The sequence below is a fragment of the Erithacus rubecula genome, assembly GCF_903797595.1.
Source record: "Erithacus rubecula genome assembly, chromosome: 1".
In the NCBI taxonomy this organism is placed as follows: domain Eukaryota; kingdom Metazoa; phylum Chordata; class Aves; order Passeriformes; family Muscicapidae; genus Erithacus; species Erithacus rubecula.
In genome coordinates this window covers 29,298,173-29,324,794 of record NC_136658.1, presented here as the reverse complement: position 1 = coordinate 29,324,794, position 26,622 = coordinate 29,298,173, and the positions used below count along the sequence as shown (strand labels likewise).

At 49.2% G+C, this 26,622-nt stretch overlaps 4 protein-coding genes and 1 long non-coding RNA gene across 5 annotated transcripts; 2 read left to right on the top strand and 3 right to left on the bottom strand.

Moving 5' to 3' along the window:
* The first annotated feature begins 178 nt into the window (after positions 1–178).
* Positions 179–11,163, top strand: ALG8 (ALG8 alpha-1,3-glucosyltransferase). The gene is made up of 13 exons (XM_079310676.1): positions 179–413; positions 1,256–1,334; positions 2,336–2,529; positions 3,997–4,106; positions 5,455–5,522; positions 5,997–6,123; positions 6,716–6,819; positions 6,939–7,059; positions 7,362–7,501; positions 7,927–8,066; positions 8,741–8,838; positions 9,233–9,305; positions 10,543–11,163. Exons 1-13 carry the CDS (start codon positions 298–300, stop codon positions 10,772–10,774), a joined length of 1,602 nt encoding a protein of 533 aa, XP_079166802.1. The 5' UTR covers positions 179–297; the 3' UTR covers positions 10,775–11,163.
* Positions 11,164–13,361: 2,198 nt separating this feature from the next.
* Positions 13,362–15,927, top strand: NDUFC2 (NADH:ubiquinone oxidoreductase subunit C2). Its single transcript, XM_079310838.1, has 3 exons — positions 13,362–13,608; positions 14,711–14,857; positions 15,724–15,927. Exons 1-3 carry the CDS (start codon positions 13,470–13,472, stop codon positions 15,771–15,773), a joined length of 336 nt encoding a protein of 111 aa, XP_079166964.1. The 5' UTR covers positions 13,362–13,469; the 3' UTR covers positions 15,774–15,927.
* Positions 15,928–15,958: 31 nt separating this feature from the next.
* Positions 15,959–22,022, bottom strand: LOC306804384. Its single transcript, XR_013774874.1, has 2 exons — positions 21,967–22,022; positions 15,959–16,435 (listed from the first exon to the last, which is right to left on the bottom strand). It is a non-coding gene; the product is annotated as an uncharacterized lncRNA (long non-coding RNA).
* Positions 19,700–20,188, bottom strand: LOC306807875 (mid1-interacting protein 1-like). Its single transcript, XM_079317875.1, has one exon. The coding sequence runs from the start codon at positions 20,117–20,119 to the stop codon at positions 19,718–19,720; it is 402 nt and encodes a 133-aa protein (XP_079174001.1). The 5' UTR covers positions 20,120–20,188; the 3' UTR covers positions 19,700–19,717.
* A 2,664-nt stretch (positions 22,023–24,686) lies between the features above and the next one.
* Positions 24,687–25,843, bottom strand: LOC306804924 (mid1-interacting protein 1-like). The gene is made up of 2 exons (XM_079312131.1): positions 25,355–25,843; positions 24,687–25,071 (listed from the first exon to the last, which is right to left on the bottom strand). The coding sequence occupies exon 1, from the start codon at positions 25,772–25,774 to the stop codon at positions 25,373–25,375; it is 402 nt and encodes a 133-aa protein (XP_079168257.1). The 5' UTR covers positions 25,775–25,843; the 3' UTR covers positions 24,687–25,071; positions 25,355–25,372.
* Positions 25,844–26,622: the final 779 nt, after the last annotated feature.

The window sequence follows — 26,622 nt, the reverse complement described above, 5'->3', positions numbered from 1 at the left end:
TACACCCTCAGTGCATACTTGATCCAGTGGTTTTTGGTCTCAGGTGTTCTCTTAGTGGATTCTTCATCTGTGTTCGTGCAGGCTAATCACAACTCTTCCCTGTGCCAGTGCCTGCCCACCTTCACGGCAGAGAATTCCCGATACCCAGCCCGCATTTCCCCTCTCCCGCCGCGTGCCCGCCCCAGCGCCTCAGGGAGCCCGGCCCTTCCCGCGCACGCGCAGCCCCGCGAGCGAGCGGCCGGGCGGGTGGGGCGGGGCGGGCGCGCGCGCTTCAAACCGGCGCGGCGGGCGCGGCGCATGCGCGGGGCCGGCGCGGGGCAGGGGGCGCGCGCCATGGCGGCGGGCGGCCGCGGCTGGTTCCGCGCGCTGGCGCTCGGCGTGTCCTTCCTCAAGTGCCTCCTCATCCCCGCCTAGTAAGGAGCTGCCCTGGGGACGGGACGGGACGGGACGCAACGGGGGGCGTAGGGCGTAGGGCTGCCGAGGGCTCCTGAGGAGGCCCTGGAGGGCCGTGTGCCTCCCGGGTTCGTGAGGGAAGCGGGGCGGCGCCGCCTCCGCCGCGTGGCACAGCTCTGCTCTCCTCTTCGGAAACTCTTCTGGCCCGTTCCGGCTCGCTGTTGCTCGGGAAGGCCTTTAAGTGTGTCGAAACAGTAATGCTTTGTAATTTTAAGGTTTTATACTGAAAAAAACCCCAAACAACAAATCGGTATTAAACTTTAATTAGAGCTTGGAATTTTTCATTATTCGTCCGAAAAAGCTAAGCTATAAATAGTTCTTGCCCTATAAGTACCTGTATTGACGTTTTACATGATCAGTCATAGGACAAGGAGGAATGGTTTTGAACTAAATAAAGTGGGAAATTTAAATCAGACATCAGGAGAAAAATCATTACTGTGGGGTTGGTGAGATACTGGCACAGGCTTCCCGGAGAAGCTGTGCGTACCTTATCCCTGGAGTGTTCTAGGCCAGGTTGGATGGGGCTTTCAGAAATCTGGTCTAGTGGAAGGTGTCCCTGCCTATGGCAGGGTAGTTGGAATGAGTTGATCTTTAGGGTCTCTCTCTTTGGGTCAGCCCAAACCATTCTATGACACATCTTCTGTACAAAGAGCAGCATCGTTGTTACTGTTACACTTGATCACTGTAGTGTCCTAGAGCTGATAAATAGGCTTCCTTTTTATATGCATGTGCTGATGTGCTCTGAAATTTTTCCACTTTAAGTGCATGCATGTCAGTGGCTCTTAACATGTACCTTCTGTAGTTACTCCACAGATTTTGAAGTCCATAGGAACTGGCTTGCCATCACCCACAACTTGCCCCTCTCTCAGTGGTACTTTGAGGTAAGGACACGTTTGGGGTGTTTTTTAGCTGTGTGTAAGTTACAGGCACATTGGGTATGGCTGACCTTGTGCATGTTGGAAGAGATGGTTGGTGACTGTCATGTAGTGGGACAAACAGATGCCAGTCACAGTTTGCTGGCCATATGTACCATTTAGCTAGAAAATGAAAGTTAGTTGGGGAAGCTGCAAGTACTTAGGAAGGCAAAATGGGAAAAGCAATGCATGGGGGTTATTGGGAAGGCTGTGTGGCACAAGGGGAAGTTGCATCCTGCTCTTAAGCTGCTCTTAAGTTGCTGGTGTGTGTGCTCTTCTCATTGGTGCAGGTCAGAACTTTGTAGGACTGATCCAAGGGCTCTTTTACAAACAAATTTTTATAGTGCCAGTATTAACCCCATGCCAGAACATAGGATGCTTTTCATCAATGCAGTTTAAGCATTTGGGAACGTGCTCACTGAAAACCCCATCCCAACCTGCTCTATTCATCCCTCCTCCTCTCCTATTTCACAGCCAAGGGGTTAATTCTTGGTCAGGGCATCACAACTGTCCTTATGGGAACAGATCATATAATGCCATTTGATCTTGATATAGTTGTATGAGAGTTAAGACTTGTTAACTGATGACTGAAAGTAATTTTGAGGCTGATTGTGTTGATGATCACTCTAGTACAGATAGATAGTGGTTCTGAGCTATTTCACTGAGATTTTTTAATACTGACCATATTGCTGTAAATTGATTTAGAGATAACAAACAGTTTTATACTGGTTAGGTGCACAAAATGCTCTTTAATCTTTTCCTGCTAATCAGGAGATGTCACATCTCTACCAGTGCTGCAGGAGAGCAGCTTAAGGCACCACAGAGCTGGCTCCTGAGTGTGGAGTGGTTTGAGTTACATAGAGGTTACTGAGAGAAAATGCATCAGCTGGTTTGCTGCAGTGAGCTGTCCCTGAAGGACTGCAAACAACATGGTTGTTATAAACTATTTAATCTTGTTTTGTCTTTAGGCAACCTCAGAATGGACCCTGGATTATCCACCATTTTTTGCTTGGTTCGAATATTTACTTTCTCACATTGCCAAGTACTTTGACCCCCAGATGTTGGTTGTTGAAAACTTGAATTACACCAGTCGTGCAACTGTCTTCTTCCAAAGGCTTTCTGTCATCCTTACAGATACCCTCTTCATATATGCAGTCCATGAGTAAGTCTTAATGTTCTAATTTTAGGGACAGTGAATAGTCCTTCATATGTGGGCTTGTTCTGTAGCCACAGCAAATAACTATTTGTACAAATAAGCTTGTAAATGAAGAGAAATGCCAGAGTTGCTTGAAACTCTTCAAGGAGAATCTTGGAATATGCTGCTAAACAAAAGATAACATGTTCTCCTTGGAGATGCAATTGCACTACATGTGATGGATTTGCAGGCACTGAGGCACCAGCTGCTGTTTCACACGTTATACTTGGGTTTGCTTCTGTCACTGAACTCTTTTTGTAGGAATTGCAGGACAGCTGGTATGCTCAGAACAGGTTTTTTCCTGTTATTTTTCTTATAACTGTTCTTTTAAAGTAGAACCATAAAGGAAATCTCTCTCAAAATGCCTTATCATCAAATATGCAAAGTAACTCCAGTGTTTTTGATGATAAACTGATTATTCTACATCTGGTGTAATTAGGACTGAATGCTTTCTGTGTGGCCTGACTTTGTGAAGAATTATTTACGTTATCCTTAAAGACTAGAGTGGGGAACTGAGAAATAGGTTGCCTGGCTTAATGATTTGGCTATAAGAGTCTTCCATCATTTTATTCTTTCTGCCCAAAACCTGAGTAGGAAATTCTCTGATTCTCTCTGAAATTCTCTGATTCTCTCACTGCCTAAGCTCCTTTTTTAAAAACAATTCTTTATTTGAAATGGGCTAGCTTTGCATTGTGACTTCTTTTCCTTTTATCGTTTTGACTCACAGATGAACGTGAGGCTGAAGGCTCAGGGCTGGTGTCTGCACAGGGTCATTTTGCCAGCAGAGGTGGTATATGCCTCCTGCCTGGAAAAATTCAAGGCCAGGTTGGATAGGGATTTAAGCAACCCAGTCTAGTGGAAGGTGTTCTGCTCATGGCAGGGAGGTTGCATTAACAGTATTTCAACACAAATAATCTGTAACTTTTTAATGGGATTTGATGGCTGTTAGAAGTCATATGAACCATATTGCTTCACACTGAGAAGTAATAAGTTGTTTTTAACCAACAGAAATAACCCATAATATGGCAGGGGACAGCAGTAGCCAGGGAGAGGTTCATGTCCAGCTGAGGCCCTTAAATACAACTCCCTATGGTGTCTCCAAAAGTAGCAATACACTGCTCATGATGGCAAACAGGCTGTGACAGCTTTACACTTACTGAATGAGAGACTTGAACCTGAGGCTGTTATTTAATGTGAGCCTTAGCATGTGGAACACACCACAGCAATTGAAATTTAAAATCCTTTTTTTGCTAAACTTTGTTCATGCTCGTGATACTGTCTGCCTTTGATGAATTTAGCAAGAATTTTATCATTGTCTTGCATCCTGGTAAAATGACTAACTTCAGAGTAAGTGCAGTCCTTAACTCTTAAAAGCAACAATGTTTTTGCTTGTATGTTTGAATTAAAGCTTCTATTTCTTCTTCTTTTGTTTAGGTGCTGCAGATGTGTAAATGGAAAACGAGCTGCAAAGGATATCCTGGAAAAACCAACATTTATTCTTGCTGTTCTGCTCTTGTGGAATTTTGGGTTGTTAATTGTGGATCGTATCCTTTCAAACAGTTGTGGTTTCTTTGTGGTTTGTTTGGTTTTTTAACAACCTGTTACAGTGTGTGGCACAATCCTATGTTTTTATTGCTGTCATAGCTAGTAACACTGCTGGGTTTGTTTCTGGGGTTAGTTAAATAACTTTGCTTTCATTAGAATTACTGTTTGGCAAAATGGAAGTTAGTTCTTGGTCTGATTTGCCAGAAGTGGAAGAGGACCAACCAGTCTGGCAGCAATGTGCCTGTCCCTGCTGGTGTTTGTTCCTCTTCTGCCTGCCTACAGGAATATTAGCAGAGGCTCTGTGTTCTGGGTATGGTTCCAAGTTTGTCCCATGGCAAGGAAAATCCTCAGAGTGCTATAAGATTCAGACTGTATTCAATTGGTTAACATTATATGGGAATTAGGAAGTCTTTCTAGAGAAGGTATCATGGAGTCATACAGTGGTTTGGATTGGAAGGGACCTTAAAGATCCTTTAGTTCCAACCCCCTGCCTTAGGCAGGGACACCTTCCATTAGACCAGATTGCTCAAAGCTTCATTCAGCATGACCTTGAACACTTCAAGGGATAAGGCATCCTCAGCTTCTCTGGGCAACCTGTGCCAATCCCTCATCACTCTCACAATCACTCCTAATATCCAATCTAAATCTCCCCTCTTTTAGTTTAAAACCATTCCCCCTTGCCCTGTCAGTCTGTGCTCTTGTCAAAAGTCCCTGTCCAGCTCTCAAAGTACCTTCTAAAAGAGCTTTAAATTCTCCCCAGCATCTTCCCTTTTTCAGGCTGAAATATAATCCTAACTACCAAATAATCCTAACTATCTCAGCCTGTCTCTATAGCAGACATGCTCCAGTCCTCTGAACATCTTCATGGCTTTCTCTGAATGCCCCCCAACAGGTCCATACCCTGTATAAAAATAACTCTGGAAACTGAAATTACTGCAAGTCACTCTTGGCACATTTAAAGGAAGGGCTTCATTTTCTTTGTCACAGTTACTGTGTATGGTGCCTGCTGACAAGTGCTAGAAAAATGAGGGCTACTGTCACCATCTATTAACCAATGTGTGGCAGAAACTACTAACTTCCAAATTAAAGTGGAGATTTAACCTTTTTTGGTTTGCATTATGTAGATTGTTGTGTTTCATTTCATCAAGGTAATATGCCAGTGTTATTGTATTTTGTGTCTAACTATTTACAGGTAAGGTTAAAAATTATTTGTCTGTGTGGTGTAAATTTAAGGTTGTTTTCTTGATTTAAATTTTGTTTCAATTTTAATTTATTCCTCATAACTAGATTTTCTCCATAAAACATAGTAGTAAAGAAAGCTTGCTTTATTCCTTGACTCAAGTTCAGATATTCACTTCCAGTACAATGGCTTCCTCTTTGGGCTGATGCTTCTTTCTGTTGCTCGGCTGTGTCAGGTAAAACCCAAGTGACTCTTGTCTATTTGTTGCCATGTGTATTTTGGGTGTAGCAATTCACTTCATAGGGCTGCTCATTTTGTGGGCAATGGTAGTGGCTTCATGTTGAGCTGTATGAAGCTGTATGTCTATATGATGTATGTCACCATAATGGTTTGCTGATGCTGCAGCACTGCATTTCCTCATAAGAAAGCTATGTTCAGTATTACCCCTGGCAACATTTCCTGGCATTTTATCTTCTTCCAAATCCCTAGTCCTTAGAAAACATACTTCTGAAGCTGTGAAGAGGTGGTTGTTTGGCATGATATTTTCCTTGTTCTAACCTGTCACACATAACACTACTGAATTTGTAATTTGAAGTAAATGCTCTTTTTAATACTTACAATAAATGTCCCGTCACCTTAGGTGTACAACAGATGACCATTAAAAGTGACTACAAAGAGAAAGTTTAGGTTTTATTTTGTTTTCTTTCAGAAAAGGTATTTGGAGGGTGCTCTTCTTTTTGCTGTTCTTCTGCATTTCAAACACATCTACATTTATGTGGCCCCAGCATATGGCATTTATTTGTTACGATCCTACTGCTTTACTGCAAACAATGCAGGTAAGATGGGGTTTTCTTCACTGGCTTTTGAGGGGAGTTGTGTTGATCTCTGGAATTGAGGGAGCACTCAAGACCTGCAGGTACAATTGGAGCAAAATTGACTGTATGTCAAACAAAAGTTCTGCTTGAGAGCAAAATTGGTAGGATCCTGAGAAATCTTTGAAATATATTTGCATTGTAAAATGCCTGTTCCTTTAAAGAGTTCTTTGTTAAGAAAAACGAACATGAACAAACTGCAGGTGGCATTTGGAAGCCATAAGAATTATTCTGGATATGGAACAATTAGACAGTATCAAAAGCTATTTCAAAGACCTGCTTTGTGTTTCTCCTCACTCTTTAGCACTGAAACATGCCTGATATTCCTCATGTGAACAGGGAAGGTAAATTTGGAAAATACAGAAGGCTTGTATAATGCAGGAGCTGCAGTGTGGGCAAAAGAAATGCCAGCTATATTCAGGAACTGAATATATTGACATAAAAGGCTGTGTGCCCATTTTAGATAGGTCCTAGCAGTTTCTTGTCGGTGGGGAATGCTTTGTCTCCCTTTCCATTTCCACAGCAACTGTTTGCTTAATCTGCTTGTTTTTTGTAGATGGATCTGTGAAGTGGAGAAGTTTCAGCTTTCTTCATGTAACTCTCCTGGGACTGATTGTCTGTCTTGTTTCTGCTCTTTCACTGGGACCCTTCCTAGTACTGGTAATAACCCCTTTTTCATATGTTATTCTCCTGAACAGTTAGAAAATGTTGTTACAAAAATATAAACCATGTCTCATCTAAAGAGGCTATTTTTTATTTTGTCTTCTTGTTTTCTGTAGGGTCAGCTGCCTCAAGTCATCTCACGGCTCTTCCCTTTCAAGCGAGGTCTCTGTCATGCCTACTGGGCCCCCAACTTCTGGGCTTTGTATAATGCCATGGATAAAGCACTGGCAATTCTTGGTCAGTATGTCAGTCCTGCTTTTTTGTGCCTGTTTGCAGATAGAGCTCTCTGAATTTTAGTCTTCCCCATTTGAAATGTAGGGAAGCCTACATTTGTAGTAAATTATGTTTTCAGATTGCCATAAATGGTATCATTTTCCACATCATTTGGTGTGTAAGTTAATCAGCAGTAGGTCAGAGATCAGTTGCTTCCCTCTGCCATCCTTTAAAAAGAGAAAAATCTTGGCTTGTACTTAGTTCAGCTACTGCATTTTCTTTATTAGCATTTATCAGTTTGTGCTTTTTTTATGTTTTGTTTTTAGGGGTGAAGTGCAATTTTCTTGATGGTACAAAAATCCCTAAAGCTTCCATGACAGGAGGGCTGGTTCAAGAGTTCCAGCACACTGTCCTTCCTTCAGTGACTCCACTGGCAACATTAATCTGTACTTTCATAGCTATTTTGGTAAGAATAACTAATTTTTTTTTAATTTTATGTGTTTTGTCCCTAGTAGGTTTTAATTGATAGTATGCACTTCTTATGTATTTTAATTCTAGGGCAACAAATATGTTGTTACTAATATTTAGTGACTGATAAAATTAGTTTAGTGGCTTAGATTGGAAGACAATTTTTGCATGCAACACAAATAGCAGAGAGTGGCTGTGGTTTTTCAGTCTTTTCCCTCCTGATATTTCAACAGAAATCCTTCAGTTTCTACTCATACATCCAAATAGATTGATTTCCTCCAGTGCTATATAATGCTTGTGCCACACAGGCACAACCTGTGTGCAGTGGTGTTTAGTAACATTGACAAATCTCTTTGGACAATAGTTTGTCTTCAGGATTGCCAAGCTTTTCACTGAAGTCCTGTTTTTGCCTGTTGTTTCTAGCCCTCTGTTTTCTGTCTTTGGTTTAAACCTCAAGGGCCCAGAGGCTTTCTGCAGTGCCTTGTTCTTTGTGCGTTGAGCTCCTTCATGTTTGGCTGGCACGTGCATGAGAAAGCAATACTCCTTGCTATTCTGCCTTTAAGGTAAGTGAATTTTGTACAAAGGGGTTGGCCAAACTGAACCTGCAGCCACTTGTTCCACTTAAAGGAATCACTTTGTTTTCAGTATATTTCAGTAGAGCAACTCTTCTATAGAATGCCTTAAGCTGTAATGGTGTAGTGCACTTAAAGTAATTTAATTTTGGGCACAATTCAAACCTTAATGAGTAGTGTGGTTCATATTATAAAATGCTGGATAGATTGCTCAGGAGCCAGCTGAGGAAAGGGATCTTCTGCACTGTGCTTGACCAGAACAATACACAGTTTCTACCAAAAGAGCTTCATGCCTGCCTAGGGTAGAAGTGAAGCTGTAGTTCATAAGCTGCCTGACCAGTATTGCTGCAAACTGTATTTTTCTTCCTCAGACTTTTTGTCATGTCTAAGCTCTTGTTTTGTGCTGAGCCTTATGGATAGTTCTGTTCAGTGGGTGTGTGGTTTTCTGGGGGAGGGTTTCCTGACTGATTTTTCTCCTGTGTTATTATCTCTGAGGCCACATGGTTTGGAAGCAGGAGACTTCATCACAGGTCCAGTGTTAGGAGGGATGGGAGTACTATGAAACTGTTTGACTTGTTTTTCAGTCTTCAGTGAGTTGTAAAGTGTTCTGCTGAAATTATGTTTCTTTGCTAAAAGACAAAAGCATAACAAATTGCCATTTTTAGCTTGTTGTCTATTCAGAGAGCCAAGGATGCTGGCATCTACTTGATTCTGGCAACAACAGGGCATTTCTCACTTTTTCCATTGTTGTTCACACCACCAGGTAAAATGTTCTTCTCTTAGTTCATTTTTATTTAGTTTGCAACATAGAGCTCAATAGTTTTGATCTGGTTGTCATTTTTGCTTTAGTCACTTTGCAGTTGTTTGTGATTTCTTTAGAAAAAGAAAATCTTATTTGTAGTTCTGTCTCAAATAGTAACTATAGTTGATATGTTAAGTATGTTTATAGATAACTGAAGTAAGTGTATAGGAAATGTTTGGCATTTGCTTTAATAAATGTTTATGCTTATTGTTAATATCCTAAGCAGTAAAACATGTAGGTCTGGAGAAAATAAAGCAAATGTGACTAGTAAGATTTAAAGATACTACAATATATATATATGGCAAAAGGTTTTTATAATTAGTTTTAAAAGTACATAATGTTCTTTGTTTTTCAGAACTTCCAATTAAAATACTGCTTATGTTGCTGTTTACTGTTTATAGCTTCTCTTCATTGAAATCTCTATTCAGGTAATTAAAGAAATTTGATCTCAATGCCAGGAGCAACATTTCTTCTGGTGTTGGCAGCAGCCATTGTCATAAGGGACAAACAGCACAGAAAACTGATGCTGAAGAGTCAAATTAAAGTGTTACTAGTCAAAAAATGCTGCTGCCTCTGTTCTCAGGAGGTAATGCTTATATTAGGATTACTGCAACACGTTCTGGTTATTGCAACAGCTGCCCATTTAGTCCCAGGAGGCTGCAGATCCCCACCTGCCTCATGCTCTGTTAAAGCATGGAGTTGTGATGCTGTAATCTCTGAGGATTTAATTAGGTATTCTAGCATTTACTACAGTAATTTTTCTGATTATTTTATGGTACTGTGGATTTTTGCAGTAGTAGTTGTATTTTAATGTGTGGAAGGTTGTAAATAAAATTCATTGCAAGTTGTAATTTGTCAACAAAACCGGAAGTACTTGGTTGGCAGAACTTAGAGTTGCCCAAGTCATCCTGTGTAGTTTCACAGCTTGTGGATGTCTTACCACAAAGATAGTGCTTCTCCTTATAACCCCTGCAGTCCCCACTTCCCTATTTCCCAAACAGGGCAAACCCAAACTGTAATGAAGGGTTTGTAATGAAGTACTGTAAACATGTGTTCAGCCTGCTTTTTTTGTAGGTGATTTTCTTTACTTAAGAATTCAGTCATTCTGTCTCAAGAGCTCCAGCTAAAATCTCCATAGGAGCTCAGTTTTTTGGTTTTTTTTTTTGAAGAGGAAGCTTTTCCAAATTTCTTCTTAACTTGCCAAAACATGAAATTCCCTTTAAACTACCAGCAGTAAATTCTTGCCATCGGTGTCCTTTGCAAGAGAGATCAGCTGACAGAAAAGTCCATCCTACAAAAAGCTTGGGGGAAGAGGTTAAAAAAATCTGACATTTCCACTCTTTGGTTGTAGAACAGCTTTGGTGGAGCAAGTCATTGTATGAAGGGCTGTTCAGTTGTTCACTGCAATAGTGAGGTGAAGCAGAGCAATTGATGAGGTTTCTGCTTAGGTTCCAAGGCATCCTGGAACTTGATAAGGACATTGAGCTGTACTCTTGGTTATCACAGTGTGGTTTTTTCCCTACTGAAACTCTTTAACTTGTTATTTAAGTCATTATTTACAATCCGATGGGAGATTCTCTTTGCACTGGGACAGCTGAAAAACAGAATAGTTATTTTTAGTTAATATATATTTTAACACTACCTCTTTTTTAATTTGTCTGACAGGAGAGAGAAACTTCTACTTAACTGGCTTGAAACAATCTACCTCATCCAACTAGTGCCCTTGGAAATCTTCTGTGAAATCATATTTCCCCTGACCCCCTGGAAACAACACTTCCCTTTTGTCCCCCTGTTGCTGACCTCTGTGTACTGTGCTCTGGGAATCACATATGCTTGGCTGAAACTCTACATCTCTGTCTTGACTGAGAGAACTTCTGTCAGACAAAAGGCTGAGTAAAGCCATAGTGCTGGGACCAGTCCCAGGATACCCCTTGGAGGGGATTCCTGGCACAGTGAGGGGTTGTCACAAGGCCATCCATGGTGAGACACAGTGTACGTGTGCCATCGCCACGCGGGAGCTCTTTTCCTACACTCCTGTATCACTCCTGCCCAACGAGGATACCTCTGATCAAAGCACTATCACAGTGACAGGGAGGGCTGCAGGTAAACTGTGAAGCTTGACAAGGTCCAGACTCCTCTCCTGAGGAAAAACTTCCTGATTTTCCCATTATGGTTCATATTTGAATAAAAGTTGATGTGGCAGATTACGAGGGATGATTGCTATATAGGAGAGCATTGTAACTGTGTTCTGTGGAATTTGTAAATTAAAAACTTGGTATTGTTTGAGCATTTCTTGCATTATTTCAGCTCCTAAGCCCTGCTTTTGAGGGATACCCATACATCTAAGGATGTAGTGTATAGCTGGAAACTTGTCCTGAGGTGCTTTGTCAAACTCCTGCACACACAAATACCGAATTTTAATATGTTCATGTCCTGTTGATCTCCTTGTCTCATAGATACTTTGCAAATAGGTTTTAATATTCTTCTAGTAGCTCTTTTTTGGTAGACCATGTGACCAAATTAAGGCATGCTATTCAAATGATGAAGTACTTTAACACTATTAAATGTATCAGATAATGGGGCTGCATAGCTGTATTTGTAATTCATGTAAAATCTACAACTCTTAACAAAACACCAGGTGTCCTCAGTTCCTGTAATGACTTAAGGAAAAGGTAGATTGTTTTCTGCCTCTCTGGAATCATGTTCCCCAAAGGGCTATCAGTTATTTCTGGAGTAAATAATTATACCTTTTAAACCCTACATAATCATCCCTAGAAGATGTTACTTTGAGTTTGGGGTCTGGTTTGGATTCTAGTGCTGACATAAAACTGGGAGGAGAGAAGGATGGATTTTTTTATTCTTTTTGGCAGTTTCTGAACTTTTTTCCATGTTAGCTGAAGAATGGGACCCCCTTCATCAAGGATAGCCAAGGGGATAGTTAGACTTTTTGAGTCCTTTGAATAGGGTGCTTCAAATAGAGTGGCTCTTGTTAGGGCAACAATTTACATGATCATTGTGGATGTTTCTGTAACCAAATATTTGTACATTTAAAGTTACCATTGCCAGTGAGCTCATATTCAAGACATTCTCTGGTTTTCATTACTTTCTCATAGTTTCTGCTTTTTTTACATCAGGGGCTTTGCCATGTTGTTTTTAGCTGCTCTGGTTTCCAGTGATGCCAGAATGCTTCCTGTGCCTGTATTTGTATCTCAGTCCCAACCTTACAGCTCTGCTCAGGGTGAGGCATCCATAGTGCTTGTGTTTGTCTATCTACTGTGCTGTCCTGTGTAGTACACAAAAAGCCCTACAAACACCCTCTTGGCTCTTCCCCAGCCGTGCCTTTGCACATTGTGAAAATCCTCCAAGAGGCCGTGCAGCAAAGCTGTGGGTGCGCCATCCCTGCAAGTGTTCAGAGCTGGGGTGGATGGAGCACCCCAGTCTAGTGGAGGTTCTCCCTGCCTGTGGCAGTGTGTTGGAAGGAGATGACCATTTAGGGCCTTTCCAACTCAGACCATTCTGAGATTCTGTGAGGTTAAACCCAGGGCATGATTGTAGAGGTGATCCTGCCTCACCATTGTACAATTGCCTGAAGCATCTCCCACTGGGGAGCAGCGACTGCCCAACCTCCTCCTGTGTGGATGCCAGGAAAATCCACAAACGCCAGAGGCTTATGTCCAGAAAGGAGACAGGAATCCTTCAGCTTTATTTGAATAAAGGGAGAGAGTCCCCTGGGGCACACACCTGTGGGGTTTTCTGTCTCAAGGTTTGGGAGGGCGCAGCCTCCTCTGATCCTGAACTCCCGGCTTCATGTTGCCTCTTCCTTTCCCCATTGCTGAGGCTCTGGGAAGGCACAGCCTTCCCGAACTGCCTGCCACATATTCCCCCTTGAACCCTCTGTTTTATCCCAAAGCTCAGAAGTTCAGGCTGTGCAGACCCGTCTGTTTCAGGAGCCAGGGTGTCAGGGCTCTGCAGCAAACCTGCTGCCAAAGTCACTGGAGACACTAAGAGCATTTCAAAGACATTAGCACCCACACCTTCACCATCAAACTGTTCTCTCATAGACAAGGGCTAAATAACACATTTTTAGGAAAAAGGCTGAGAAACCTTTAGGACCTGTGATGTGTTTTGTTAATGTGGGTTTCTTCCTTCAATCCTGCTAAAGTGGCAAATGATTTAATGTGATTTCGTATTAATTAAAAACGAAAAAACTGACACTATGGGTTAGGTCTCAGTCTTTAATCTGAGCTCTGAAAAGTAATTGGGTTCGATTTTAGTGCTTAATTAACCCCTTAATTTACTTCCCGACCAGCCTCGCTGGCCTTGCAGCAGGGCCGCCTCCTCCAGAGCGGTTAGGGCTGCAGGAACCCCCTCCCCGACCCGGCTGAGGCCGCTCAGCCTGGGAGTTTGGGGCGGGGGGTGGTTTGTGGGGTGGGCAGGTGGATTTCGGGGTGGGCAGGTGGATTTCGGGGTGGGATTTCTGCCGCGGGGCCGTAAGCGGGGAAGGCAGCGGAACGCGGGAGCAGGGCGCGGGCCGGCGGCGGAAGGCGCAGCCGCCGCACCGCTCCCCCGGTCACCTTCGGCGGGCCGCAGCCATGGTGCTCCTGCCCGACGAGTCGCGGTCGCTGCCGCCGCCGCCGCTCCTCAACAAGGGCACGCTGTGGTTCGGGTTCTCGGGGTGGCTGGCAGCGCTGCTGGACAACGCCTTCAACCAGCGCCCCGTCCTGCGAGCCGGTGCGGACACGGGGGGAGCCTGAGGGGAGGGCGAACGGAGCGGGGTGCGAGGGGAGGAGCTGGGGAAGGGGCTGTGGGGCATTTGGGGTCACTAAGGGATAAATAAAGGGGGGGAAGGGGAAACACCTAGGAATGAGGGGCTGGAGGGGACACGGGGGCGGGCGGACGGATTTGGGGTGACCTTGAGGGTTCCAGGGGCTGGGATGGGAAGGAAGCGCCCAGATCCGAGGCTAGGGGCGGTAAAGGGAATATGTGGGCCTGGGAAAGCGGGATTTGGGGTCATTCTGAATGATAAATAAAGGGGAGGGAAGGGGAAACAGCCAGGAGTGAGGGGCTAGTGGAGGTTTGGGGGCTGCAGGAGCGGGTTATGGGATTTGGTGTGACCGTGCGGGGTGTAGGGGCTGGGGAAGGGGAGGGAGCGCTGAGGTGAGGAAAGGGGAGATAGAGAGTATGGGGCTGGGGAAAGGGGCTGTGGGGCCGGGGGCACTGAGGGGTAAAGGGAGAGTGTGGGGCTGGGGAAAGGGGCTGTGGGGCCTGGGGCACTGAGGGGTAAAGGGAGAGTGTGGGGCTGGGGAAAGGGGCTGTGGGGCCAGGGGGCACTGAGGGGTAAAGGGAGAGTGTGGGGCTGGGGAAAGGGGCTGTGGGGCCTGGGGCACTGAGGGGTAAAGGGCGAGTGTGGGGCTGGGGAAAGGGGCTGTGGGGCCGGGGGGCACTGAGGGGTAAAGGGAGCGGGAGGGGAGCAGAGGGAGCCCTGAGTGCGGGGCGGCTGCTGGAGGGGAAGGGTGCGCTCTGTGATGGTGGGGATGGGAGTCAAGGGGTGGGAACCCTGAAGTGAGGGATTTGTGGGCACGGGGGCATTGGAGGTAATCGAAGGGGCTGGGAAAGGGCCATTTTGGAGGCGGAGAGGATGTGAGGTGAGCTCCTGAGGGGTGAAGGTGAAGGGGGCCTGGCAGGGGCGGGGGAGGTGTGGGTGCTGCAGGGACCTTGGCAGGGGGAAGCAGGGAGAGAGGAATGTCTGGGGAGCCTGGGGAGAGCGGGGCCCTGCCTGAGGCCCCGGGGAGCTGGGAGAGGTGGGGACAATCCCTCTCTGCTCCTGCTGCAGGCATCCACCGGCAGGTCCTGTTGGCGTCCCTGGGCTGCTTTGTTGGCTACCAGCTGGTGAAACGCGCCGAGTACGTGCATGCCAAGGTGGACAGGGAGCTGCTGGAGTACATCAGGCACCACCCAGTGGACTTCCACACCGGAGAAGGTACACTCAGCTGGTATTTTAACAGTCTGCCATGACCTGTGTGTAAACATGTTGCTGGGCTAAGGCTTCCCTGCTCGTTCCCAATCTAACTTGCAGAAGTCTAAAGGATTTTCTGGTGTGAAAGTAGATATTGTTATTGAACTGTTGATATGCATCAGTGACTGCCTCTGCCTCCTAAAGGCTCATTTTAATATAAAAGTAGCAGAGTCAGAAAATAAATAAAAGGAATAGAACAAACTTCTACCACTGAAGAAGAAATAATGGAAATTAGGAATCCCAGGTTTTATCTTTGTAGCTTCACAATTGTACTATTTACTAGTACTGTTTACTGTGTACTATGTATTTAATTGTCTATTCCTGTAAAATGGCTGTTGCATATAGTTTCAGAAATCTCATTATGAATATTCAGAAAATAAGCAGAACAGGTGAAAAAAGAATAAATAGGAATGGCAGGAAACTTAATGTGGTGTTGGCTTAGTGCAATGGTGAACAACATGGTTTTTTTTACTAAATGTAGTCACTGAGCCAAATGCTGCAATGACAAATTTGGGTGGAAACTGTCCATTTTCTAATACAACAAACTTTGGTGACTCTGGCTGATGGATTGTGATCTGCATCGTGCCGTGTTGGAAGGAGTATGTAGAAATAAAAAGCTGCTACTGCTGAGATTCCTCCACAGGGACCTGTAGAGAGCCATATGGAAGGAAAAAAAAAAAGGTTGTGCATTTGGTTGTAAGAGCAAGCTAATGGTTTGCTGTGGGTAGCAAAAATCAAATTTTTGGTGCCTATGTTAACATCAAAGATTTAAAATGAAACATCTTTTGAATCAATTTCAAATGCTGATTGGGTTTTCCCACATCTTGCAGAGAAGAAAAGAATAGGGCAGCTCTTGGAGGATTTCCACCCAATTCGCTGAGGATTTCTCCAGTGCTGACACATCACAGGATGAATTCCTGCCATCCAGAGAACTTCAGCAAGGTGGCTGCAACTGTTGAACCGTCCATGGCTTAAAAGATGAAACTTTACTCACTTTCATGTAATAAAAACTTGGTTAAATAGTTAGTGCTTAATTATTTGCTTTCTGTTGCTTTATGATGTGTCAGTATATGGATGACTGATACTTGTAAAAAATAATAACTTTGGTTGATGTTTTTTTCAGCTTTTTTAATTGCAAGAGTGGAAGGTTGTTGACACAACATATATTGTATAAAATCCAGAGTCAGTTTCTGTAGGTTGATCTTTTTTATTTCTCAGTGGCATTTCTCCTGACCCTTGAAAATGTTCATGACCAGACCCTGCAGATGCTGTACCCAAACTCTCGCTGTGAAATTCGTTCTGAACAGCAAACAAAATACAAGCTTGTCCTAACTAATTCCATCTCTTATGTTTTTGATTATTATGTTAATTTTTCTTTGCTGAGCATAGGGATCCAGTCTTTCAGCTTTCTCACTTGGTTTCCTGAATCCAAACACTGATGGCATTTAGTGGTAAGGAGGTTATGTTGATGTACAATCTGGCGATTATGATTAATTTAGAATTTTGGGTGAAAATTGTGGTGTATCTCTTGTCTTCCTCACACTGAGCTGTGTACCACGTCACTGCTCTCTGATGATATGATGTCCATAAACAGACTTAAATATGCTGCCACCCTGAATTGCTTCAACACTGTGTGAGGACATCTTTCCCCATGATAGCCAGTAACAGTGTGGGTGCCCTGGAGCCTGTCCAAGGCAGCACAGAGTCAGCACCCCCTGCCACGCCACAGAAACCTGAGCTGAACTGTCTGCCAACATCCCAGTGGGATGTGCAGACACCTCTTATCAGCAGTGGCCAGCAGCAGGGACAGCAGCAGGGACAGCAGCAGGGCACTGTCTGGGCTGGCGCAGCCTGGGGCAGTGTGATGCAATCCCTGCAATCAGAGCAGCAGAAGGCGCCTGTGACACAGCAGGCCCGCAGCCAGCTGCAGGGACAGCGGCTCAGAGACAGACCCACGGTCCTGGGGGGATGCAGGCGGCCACAACAGGTCAGAGCCCTCCCAGCTGTGCCAGGTCCCAGCCCCTGGGGACATCCTGTGTCTGCCCTTGGCCATGCTCAGCAGCCGTGCTCAGTGCTTCACCCCTGTCCTGCTGTGACTCCCCTGGGGCACCACGAGCCTCTGCAGCTGCTGAGCGCTGCCCAAGCCCAAAGCCATCGCTGCAGGGGCTGCAGGTGTCACCAGCTGTGACACCAGCGGGGTGTGACCCCAGCCAGGCACCGAGACCCACGCAGCCACTCACTGCACTCACTCACTGCCCCACCAGCAGCATCAGAGAGAGACTCAAGGGTGAGAACAGGAAAACACGTGGGCTGAGACAAAACCAGTTACTTAGGGAAAGCAGAAGCCATGCATGCAAACAGAGCAAAACAAGGAATTCATTCACCACTTCCCACAGACAGGTGGGTGGTCAGCAATCCCCAGGGCTGCAGGGCTCCAGCACAGGTAACACTGATCTGGGAAGACAAAGGCCATCACTGCAGAAATCTCCTACTTTCTTCTTCCTCCCAGTTCATATACTGAGCATGATGCCATGTGGTCTGGAATATCCCTGGGGTCAGCTGGGATCAACTCTCCCACCAGTGACTCCTCCCAAGTCCCCATGCACCCCAGTCCCCTCGCCAGCGTAGCAGTGCAGAAAGCAGCAGAGGCCTTGGCTCTCTGCAAGCCCTGCTCAGCAACATCCAAAACATCTGTGTGTTATCAAGCTCAGGTTCAGCACAGATCCAGCACACAGCCCCAAACCAGTCTCAGTGAGGAAAACCATCACTGCTGCAGTCTAAAGCAGCACAGCCAGCCCTGTTCTCCAGGGGACACAGATGCCACCCTTGAGCAGCAGCCAGGCAAATCTCCAGAGGGACATCACACCCTCCATGCTCCTCTTCTCACTGGGAACCAGTGTCCATCCATTCCTTACAGGCCAACACCTGGCTCTGCAGTCAGCATGGAGGGAGAGCAGCTCCAAAGACAGAGCTCCATCATGTCCCAGCCAGAGGTGGCATTGCAATGGGGATGGCCCAGGTCTCTGCCAGTGTGCCCCTCCTGCTCCATTTCCTCTGGATAAGACAAGGCTGCAGCATTGCCCAGGCTGAGGAGGGACACGGAGAGCAGATCAGCTCTAAAATCCTCACTCTGCCTGGAGGGAATTGTGTTTGCCCTCATTGGGCAACTTGCTGCTTGGCAGCTGCTTTCCTAGAAAAGCAGAATTTCTGGGTGTGGGTGCCATGAGCTCCTTGGGTCTCTGTGGCCACAGGGCTGGTGTTTGGACAAGGCTGTCCTGCAACCTCCCATCCTCCTGAGGAGCCCAGCCCAGGCCCTGCCTCAGGAGGGGGGAAATGTCACCACACGCTTCCAAATGACCCCATGTTGTCCCCAGTGCCTCCTGCTGACCCATCTCCCATGACTCTGATTACCCCACACCCTTCAGACCTGTCCTTGTCCTCCCCTAAACCTGACCAGGAGCCCTTCAAATGTGGGGCAACTCTGGGTCTGGCCTCAGCTGCCCCTTCCAGAGCCCCCAGTCCCCTCAGCTGCTCACAAAGCCACAGCTGGCTGGAGACCCTGTTCTTGCAGCCCATGCTCAGGCAGGACAAGCCAAAGCCAGAGTGGTCTGAGCAGCTGAGAGAATGGTCTGATCAGGAGAGAGGAGATGGGAATGTCCAATGTGTCCCACATCTGGGATGTCTGACCTTGTGGCTGGGGTGTTGAGGGAGGCTGCTGCCTAGAGGTGCTGAGTCCTACAGCTCTATTGCCCCTCACTCTTGAATGACTGGGCTGAATCTTGGGCACAAGGATGGAGCATCAGCTTTTGTGGTGCTGCTATCAACAGAAAGAAGGAATTTTCAGCCTGACATAGGTGACACAAAGGAACAGGTTGCCCAGAGAGTTTGCACAGGCCCTGTGGTTGAACAAAGCTCTGAGCTCCCTGGTCCAGTGTAAGATGTCCCTGCACACAGTGGGGCATAGCTCTAGGTGATCTCTGAAGATCCCTTCCAACACAAACCATCCTGTGACTTGGACATTCTTTGCCCCTTTCCAATTTCCCAGCATTGTCCTGGGAAGTTCCCACCCCATTGAGGCAGTGTCCCCCTGCCCCTCACTGGGGCACTCCACGAGTGCAAGCACCACACTGACAATGGCTTCACTGGGATTCTTTTATTAGCAGAAACAGGGGGAAATGCCCTTGCAGTCCAGGAACCAGCTGGAAAAGGGCTTGGCAGTCTCAAGGGACTCTTGCAGCTTGGGTCCTCCTCACAGCACTGCCAACTTTGTGCCACTCTTTGAAAATAAAGAGGAGGGCACGAGCCTGCAGCTCTTGCAATGGAAACCCCAGCACAGCCAGATGCTTCTTCCTATGAGGATAAGGCACCGTCTGCTCTCCAGTGGTCACAGTCATGTCTGGTGTCAGTGCCAGTGCTGGGAGATCACTTCAGCTGCCACCGAGTGGGGAATGCAGCGTGACAGGGAACAGCCTGCGATGGTCAGCAACAGGGACGTCTTGTGCTTCCTGGCACCAGCACCTGTCCTGCAACAGCAGCATTCACTGCTTAACTCCAGGGATCATCCCGGGGGACACACTGTCCAGCAGCCTTCATTCCACAGACCCTGAACCCCTGCAGCCTCTGCACAGAGCAATGGCATGGGCTCCCTCCTCCAGCACAGGGAGGGATATCCAGCCCCAGCTGAGGGGGCAGCCCCCATTCCAAGGCCCTTCCCAGCAGGTCCCCAAGCCCAGCACCGTGGGGCACCTCTGCAGGGAGAACACCCATTGTCCCGCTGGCCCCGGACCTGCATCCCCCAGCTCTTACCTGGTGGCCGGGACAGTGTCACCAGCTGGGCTGCCCCTCGCTGAGGTTGATCTGCTCCAGGATCTGGCTGTACCTGCGGGTCAGGGCGTTGGTGTCCCTGGTGAGGTGGGTGAGCACCTGCTGCAGGCCGCTCAGGTGGTGGCACAGGCGCTCCTCCAGCTGCGCATCCCCGGCCTCGCCGCTGTCCGAGGCCGCGTCGGCGTCGCTGTCGGTGCCGGCGGGGCTCTGCTCCCCCCCAGAGGCCAGGCCTTTCTCCACCATGGGCTTGATGGCCTTGAGCAGCTGGTAGCGCTCGTACAGGTCCGTGCGGCTCTCGGCGGCCGGCGCTGCCCCCTCCTGCTGCGGGAAGACCCCTCGCAGCAGGCTGGGGAACATCACCTCCTGCTCCATCTTCTGCGTGGCTGAGAAGTACTGCTCCATGGGCTCTGCTACAGCTCTGGCAGCGCTGCTCGGGGCTCTGCTGGCAGTGTCACTGCTCCCTGCGCCTGCTGGGCCTTTTTATGCACTGCTGGGGCACGTCCCTGCTCTGCTGTCCCCCTGCCAGCGCTGGTTGGGCTGGACGGCCTTGGGGTCGGGCTTGGCTCCAGCCCAGCTGGGGCTTGGCCATGCTGTGTCCCTGGCTCTGTGCAATCTCTCCTGGCCCAGCCTCCCCGTGGCCTTCGCCCGAGCTGGCCGGGGATCCTGATGCCTCCCCTCGCTCTGAGTGTGGTGCTGAGGAGGTGCCTGGGCTCTCTCAGCACTTGCCCATTCTGCCCTGTTAGCACTGTCCTTCCCACTGCTGGACGCCCAGGATGGTGACTGCAGCCCCTTTCCCCAGGGCAGACAGGTTGCAGGCAGCACCATGGAAAAGCTGCCTTGATCTGGGCAGTTTTGAGGAGCAGAGAAGGAGAACAAGTGATGGGTTTATCCAGAGAGGGTGAATTTCCTTCTTCTCCCCTTCTTCTGTGCTACTCTGGGAGTCTCACCCAGCCCAATGGTGGCAACTGGCCTAGAGGGCAACCCTGCTAAAAGCAGGTGATCATGAACAGGTGATACTTGTCTGAAGGGTGACTGCCCCAAACTGCTTATTAAACGTGTAATGTGATCAGGATGTAAAAGTGACTGGGGAGTTAGAAAAAGTACTTTTAAAATTCAGAAGTTGTCAGCCTGAGGAGAAACAGGTCATTTGCATGTCTGAACGAGGGTCCTTGGAGGGGCAGTGACAGGAGTCAGAGACTGTGGGACCCAGCCCAAAGCAGCCCTGCCAGTATTCCAGCCTCCACCCAGGCCTGGCAGAGCATCCTCCTGGTCAGGAGCTGTGAGCAGCCTGCAGCCAGCTCCTGGGCTGACAGCACAGGGGACTGAGGCAGGGACAGAGGCAGAGTCAGTGCTGCAGAGGCTGGAAGGCACCTCTGGGGAGACAATCTGCTTCAACACCTTCTCAAGCAAGGGCAGCAGTGGGCACATATGGACACTGGATATCTCTGAGGATGGAGATGCCATCCGCTTTCTGGGGAGCCTGTAACAGTGTTCCAGCACCTTCAGTTTTCTGGAGAAAAACAAAGGTTTTCTCATATTTAGATGGGATTTGTTTTGTGTTTCAGTTTGTGCCTGTCACTTTTTTACTCTCCTGTCATTAAAGAGTGGTGTGAAAATTTTGGACTCACCTCTTGACCTCCATGACATCTTTACATCACATCTTTAAAAGACTGATCAGATCTTTCTCAGGGTTCTCTTTCCAAATCTGGACACTACCAGCTCTCTCAGCCTTTCCTCATATGGAAGATACTCCTGCTTTTCTGTCACTATTATGGCCCTTTACTGAACTCTCTCCAGCTTGTCCATGTCTCTCTTGTGCCAGAAAGACCAGAGCTGGACACTCCAGGTGAGGCCTCATCAGGGCTGAGCAGAAGAGAAGCATCCCCTGCCTCCACTGCCTTTGCCCTGAGCACACCTCGCTGGCTCACAGCCAAACTGCCTGAGCACAGAGCCAGGCCAGGGGTGAACAGGTGTGAGTTTGTGATGTGCTTTCCCCCAGCATCTGCCCAGGAGGGTGGCAAGCAGGGGTGCAGATAAGGGCAGAGCACCCCAAAACTTGAAAGTGGGGTGTACAGAAAGTGAACATGCCCTGTGGGAGGGGAAGGGGACTTGATGAGGCAGCCCACCATGATAGGGGGTGTGCAGGCTGTGTGATGAGGATATCTGGAACGGGTTGAAGATGGGAATTTGGGGTCTCTTATTCAATATTTTGGGTCAAAACTATGCTTTATCTCTTGTCTTCCTCAAACTGATCCCTGTGCCAGGTCACTGCTCTCTGATGATATGATGTCCCTAAACAGATTTAGAAGTTCTGCCATCCAGGTTTACTTTTAAACTGTGTAAGGAAAAAACCTTTCCCCATGATAGCCAGTAGCAGTGTGGGTGTTCTGGAGCCTGTCCAAGGCAGCACAGAGTCAGCACCCCCTGCCACGACGCAGAAGCCTGACCTGAACTGTCTGCCAATATCCCAGTGGGATGTGCAGACACCTCTTATCAGCAGTGGCCAGCAGCATGGACAGCAGCAGGGACAGCAGCATGGCCAGCAGCAGGGCCAGCAGCAGGGACAGCAGCATGTCCAGCAGCAGGGCCAGCAGCAGGGCCAGCAGCATGGCCAGCAGCCATGGGGCAGCAGCAGGGCACTGTCTGGGCTGGCACAGACTGGGGCAGTGTGATGCAATCCCTGCAATCAGAGCAGCAGAAGGTGCCTGTGACACAGCAGGCCCGCAGCCAGCTGCAGGGACAGCGGCTCAGAGACAGACCCACGGTCCTGGGTGGACACAGGCTGTCACAACAGGTCAGAGCCCTCCCAGCTGCGCCAGGTCCCAGCCCCTGGGGACATCCTGCGTCTGCCCTTGGCCATGCTCAGCAGCCGTGCTCAGTGCTTCACCCCTGTCCTGCTGTGACACTCCCCTGGGGCACCACGAGCCTCTGCAGCTGCTGAGCGCTGCCCAAGCCCAAAGCCATCGCTGCAGGGGCTGCAGGTGTCACCAGCTGTGACACCAGCGGGGTGTGACCCCAGCCAGGCACCGAGACCCACGCAGCCACTCACTGCACTAACTCACTGCCCCACCAGCAGCATCAGAGAGAGACTCAAGGGTGACAACAAGAAAACACGTGGGCTGAGACAAAACCAATTTAATAGGGAAAGCAGAAGCCATGCATGCAAACAGAGCAAAACAAGGAATTCATTCAGCACCTCCCACAGGCAGGTGGGTGGTCAGCAATCCCCAGGGCTGCAGGGCTCCAGCACAGGTAACACTGATCTGGGAAGACAAAAGCCATCACTGCAGAAATCTCCTACTCCTTCCTTCTTCCTGCCAGTTTATATACTGAGCATGATGCCATGTGGTCTGGAATATCCCTGGGGTCAGCTGGGATCAACTCTCCCACCAGTGACTCCTCCCAAGTCCCCATGCACCCCAGTCCCCTCGCCAGCGTGGCAGTGCAGAAAGCAGCAGAGGCCTTGGCTCTCTGCAAGCCCTGCTCAGCAACATCCAAAACATCTGTGTGTTATCAAGCTCAGATTCAGCACAGATCCAGCACACAGCCCCAAACCAATCTCAGTGAGGAAAACCATCACTGCTGCAGTCTAAAGCAGCACAGCCAGCCCTGTTCTCCAGGGGACACATATGCCACCCTTGAGCAGCCACCAGGCAAATCTCCAGAGGGACATCACACCCTCCATGCTCCTCTTCTCACTGGGAACCAGTGTCCATCCATTCCTTACAGGCCAACACCTGGCTCTGCAGTCAGCATGGAGGGAGAGCAGCTCCAAAGACAGAGCTCCATCATGTCCCAGCCAGAGGTGGCATTGCAATGGGGATGGCCCAGGTCTCTGCCAGTGTGCCCCTCCTGCTCCATTTCCTCTGGATAAGACAAGGCTGCAGCATTGCCCAGGCTGAGGAGGGACACGGAGAGCAGATCAGCTCTAAAATCCTCACTCTGCCTGGAGGGAATTGTGTTTGCCCTCACTGGGCAACTTGCTGCTTGGCAGCTGCTTTCCTAGAAAAGCAGAATTTCTGGGTGTGGGTGCCATGAGCTACTTGGGTCTCTGTGGCCACAGGGCTGGTGTTTGGAGAGGCCTGCCCTGCAACCTCCCATCCTCCTGGGGAGCCCAGCCCAGGCCCTGCCTCAGGAGGGGGAAAATGTCACCACACACTTCCAAATGACCCCATGTTGTCCCCAGTGCCTCCTGCTGACCCATCTCCCATGACTCTGATTACCCCACACCCTTCAGACCTGTCCTTGTCCTCCCCTAAACCTGACCAGGAGCCCTTCAAATGTGGGGCACCTCTGGGTCTGGCCTCAGCTGCCCCTTCCAGAGCCCCCAGCCCCTCAGCTGCTCACAAAGCCACAGCTGGCTGGAGACCCTGTCCTTGCAGCCCATGCTCAGGCAGGACAAGCCAAAGCCAGAGTGGTCAGAGGAGCTGAGAGAATGGTCTGATCAGGAGAGAGGAGATGGGAATGTCCCATGTGTCCCACATCTGGGATGTCTGACCTTGTGGCTGGGGTGTTGAGGGAGGCTGCTGCCTAGAGGTGCTGAGTCCTACAGCTCTATTGCCCCTCACTCTTGTATGACTGGGCTGAATCTTGGGCACATTCGCTCTTTTTTGCTCACAAAAATCAGGCATCAGCTTTTGTTGTGCTGATGTCAATCAAATAAAGGAACTTTTCAACCTAAAGCTGGTGACACAAAGGCACAGATTGCCCAGGGAGTTGCACAGGCCCTGTGGTTGAAAAATGCTCTGAGCTCCCTGGTCTCATGCAAGACATCCCTGCACACAGTGGGGCATAGCTCTAGGTGATCTCTGAAGATCCCTTCCAACACAAACCATCCTGTGACTTGGACATTCTTTGCCCCTTTCCAATTTCCCAGCATTGTCCTGAGAAATTCCCACCCCATTGAGGCAGTGTCCCCCTGCCCCTCACTGGGGCACTCCACGAGTGCAAGCACCACACTGACAATGGCTTCACTGGGATTCTTTTATTAGCAGAAACAGGGGGAAATGCCCTTGCAGTCCAGGAACCAGCTGGAAAAGGGCTTGGCAGTCTCAAGGGACTCTTGGAGCTTGGGTCCTCCTCACAGCACTGCCAACTTTGTGCCACTCTTTGAAAATAAAGAGGAGGGCACGAGCCTGCAGCTCTTGCAATGGAAATCCCAGCACAGCCAGATGCTTCTTCCTATGAGGATAAGGCACCGTCTGCTCTCCAGTGGTCACAGTCATGTCTGGTGTCAGTGCCAGTGCTGGGAGATCACTTCAGCTGCCACCGAGTGGGGAATGCAGCGTGACAGGGAACAGCCTGCGATGGTCAGCGACAGGGACGTCTTGTGCTTCCTGGCACCAGCACCTGTCCTGCAACAGCAGCATTCACTGCTTAACTCCAGGGATCATCCCGGGGGACACACTGACCAGCAGCCTTCATTCCACAGACCCTGAACCCCTGCAGCCTCTGCACAGAGCAATGGCATGGGCTCCCTCCTCCAGCACAGGGAGGGATATCCAGCCCCAGCTGAGGGGGCAGCCCCCATTCCAAGGCCCTTCCCAGCAGGTCCCCAAGCCCGGCACCGTGGGGCACCTCTGCAGGGAGAACACCCATTGTCCCGCTGGCCCCGGACCTGCATCCCCCAGCTCTTACCTGGTGGCCGGGACAGGGTCACCAGCTGGGCTGCCCCTCGCTGAGGTTGATCTGCTCCAGGATCTGGCTGTACCTGCGGGTCAGGGCGTTGGTGTCCCTGGTGAGGTGGGTGAGCACCTGCTGCAGGCCGCTCAGGTGGTGGCACAGGCGCTCCTCCAGCTGCGCATCCCCGGCCTCGCCGCTGTCCGAGGCCGCGTCGGCGTCGCTGTCGGTGCCGGCGGGGCTCTGCTCCCCCCCAGAGGCCAGGCCTTTCTCCACCATGGGCTTGATGGCCTTGAGCAGCTGGTAGCGCTCGTACAGGTCCGTGCGGCTCTCGGCGGCCGGCGCTGCCCCCTCCTGCTGCGGGAAGACCCCTCGCAGCAGGCTGGGGAACATCACCTCCTGCTCCATCTTCTGCGTGGCTGAGAAGTACTGCTCCATGGGCTCTGCTACAGCTCTGGCAGCGCTGCTCGGGGCTCTGCTGGCAGTGTCACTGCTCCCTGCGCCTGCTGGGCCTTTTTATGCACTGCTGGGGCACGTCCCTGCTCTGCTGTCCCCCTGCTGTCCCCCCTGCCAGCGCTGGTTGGGCTGGATGGCCTTGGGGTCGGGCTTGGCTCCAGCCCAGCTGGGGCTTGGCCATGCTGTGTCCCTGGCTCTGTGCAATCTCTCCTGGCCCAGAGTCCCCATGGCCTTCGCCCGAGCTGGCCGGGGGTCCCGCTGCCTCCCCGTGCCAGCAACTATGGTGGGTAGGTAGAAAGGAGGAGAGGTGCCCAGAATCTCTCTCACCCTGTCCTATGTTAGCTCCATCCCCCAGCACGTTCAGTTCTGGGACCCTTTGCGCCCTCTTGCCCCCAGACTGGGAAGGCTGCAGGGGAATGTCACCTCCCCTCCTTCTTGCTGCCATGCGCTCAGGACATGAACACTCCGGGGACATTGAGCAACCCCTTTAGCACACATACGGAAATTTCACTGGAAATACACTGGAACATGAGTGTCTGGGAATCTCTGGAAACATCCATTTCCCCAGCCTCCCTCTGAGCTCAGCAGGGACATGGACAGGGACATGGACAGGGACATGGACAGGGACAGGGACAGGGACAGGTACCTGACTCCATGCTGTGTGACTCCTGTGGCAGCAGCACACAGCCATTGCAGGCTCCAGGGGATTGAGGACAAGGGTACCCTGACATTGTCCTAATTCTGGGAGGGCAAAAGCCACAGCGAGGGCACGAGCCAGCACTGCCTGTCCCTGCGTGTCCCTATGGTGTGTGGCAATCAGGGAAAATGCT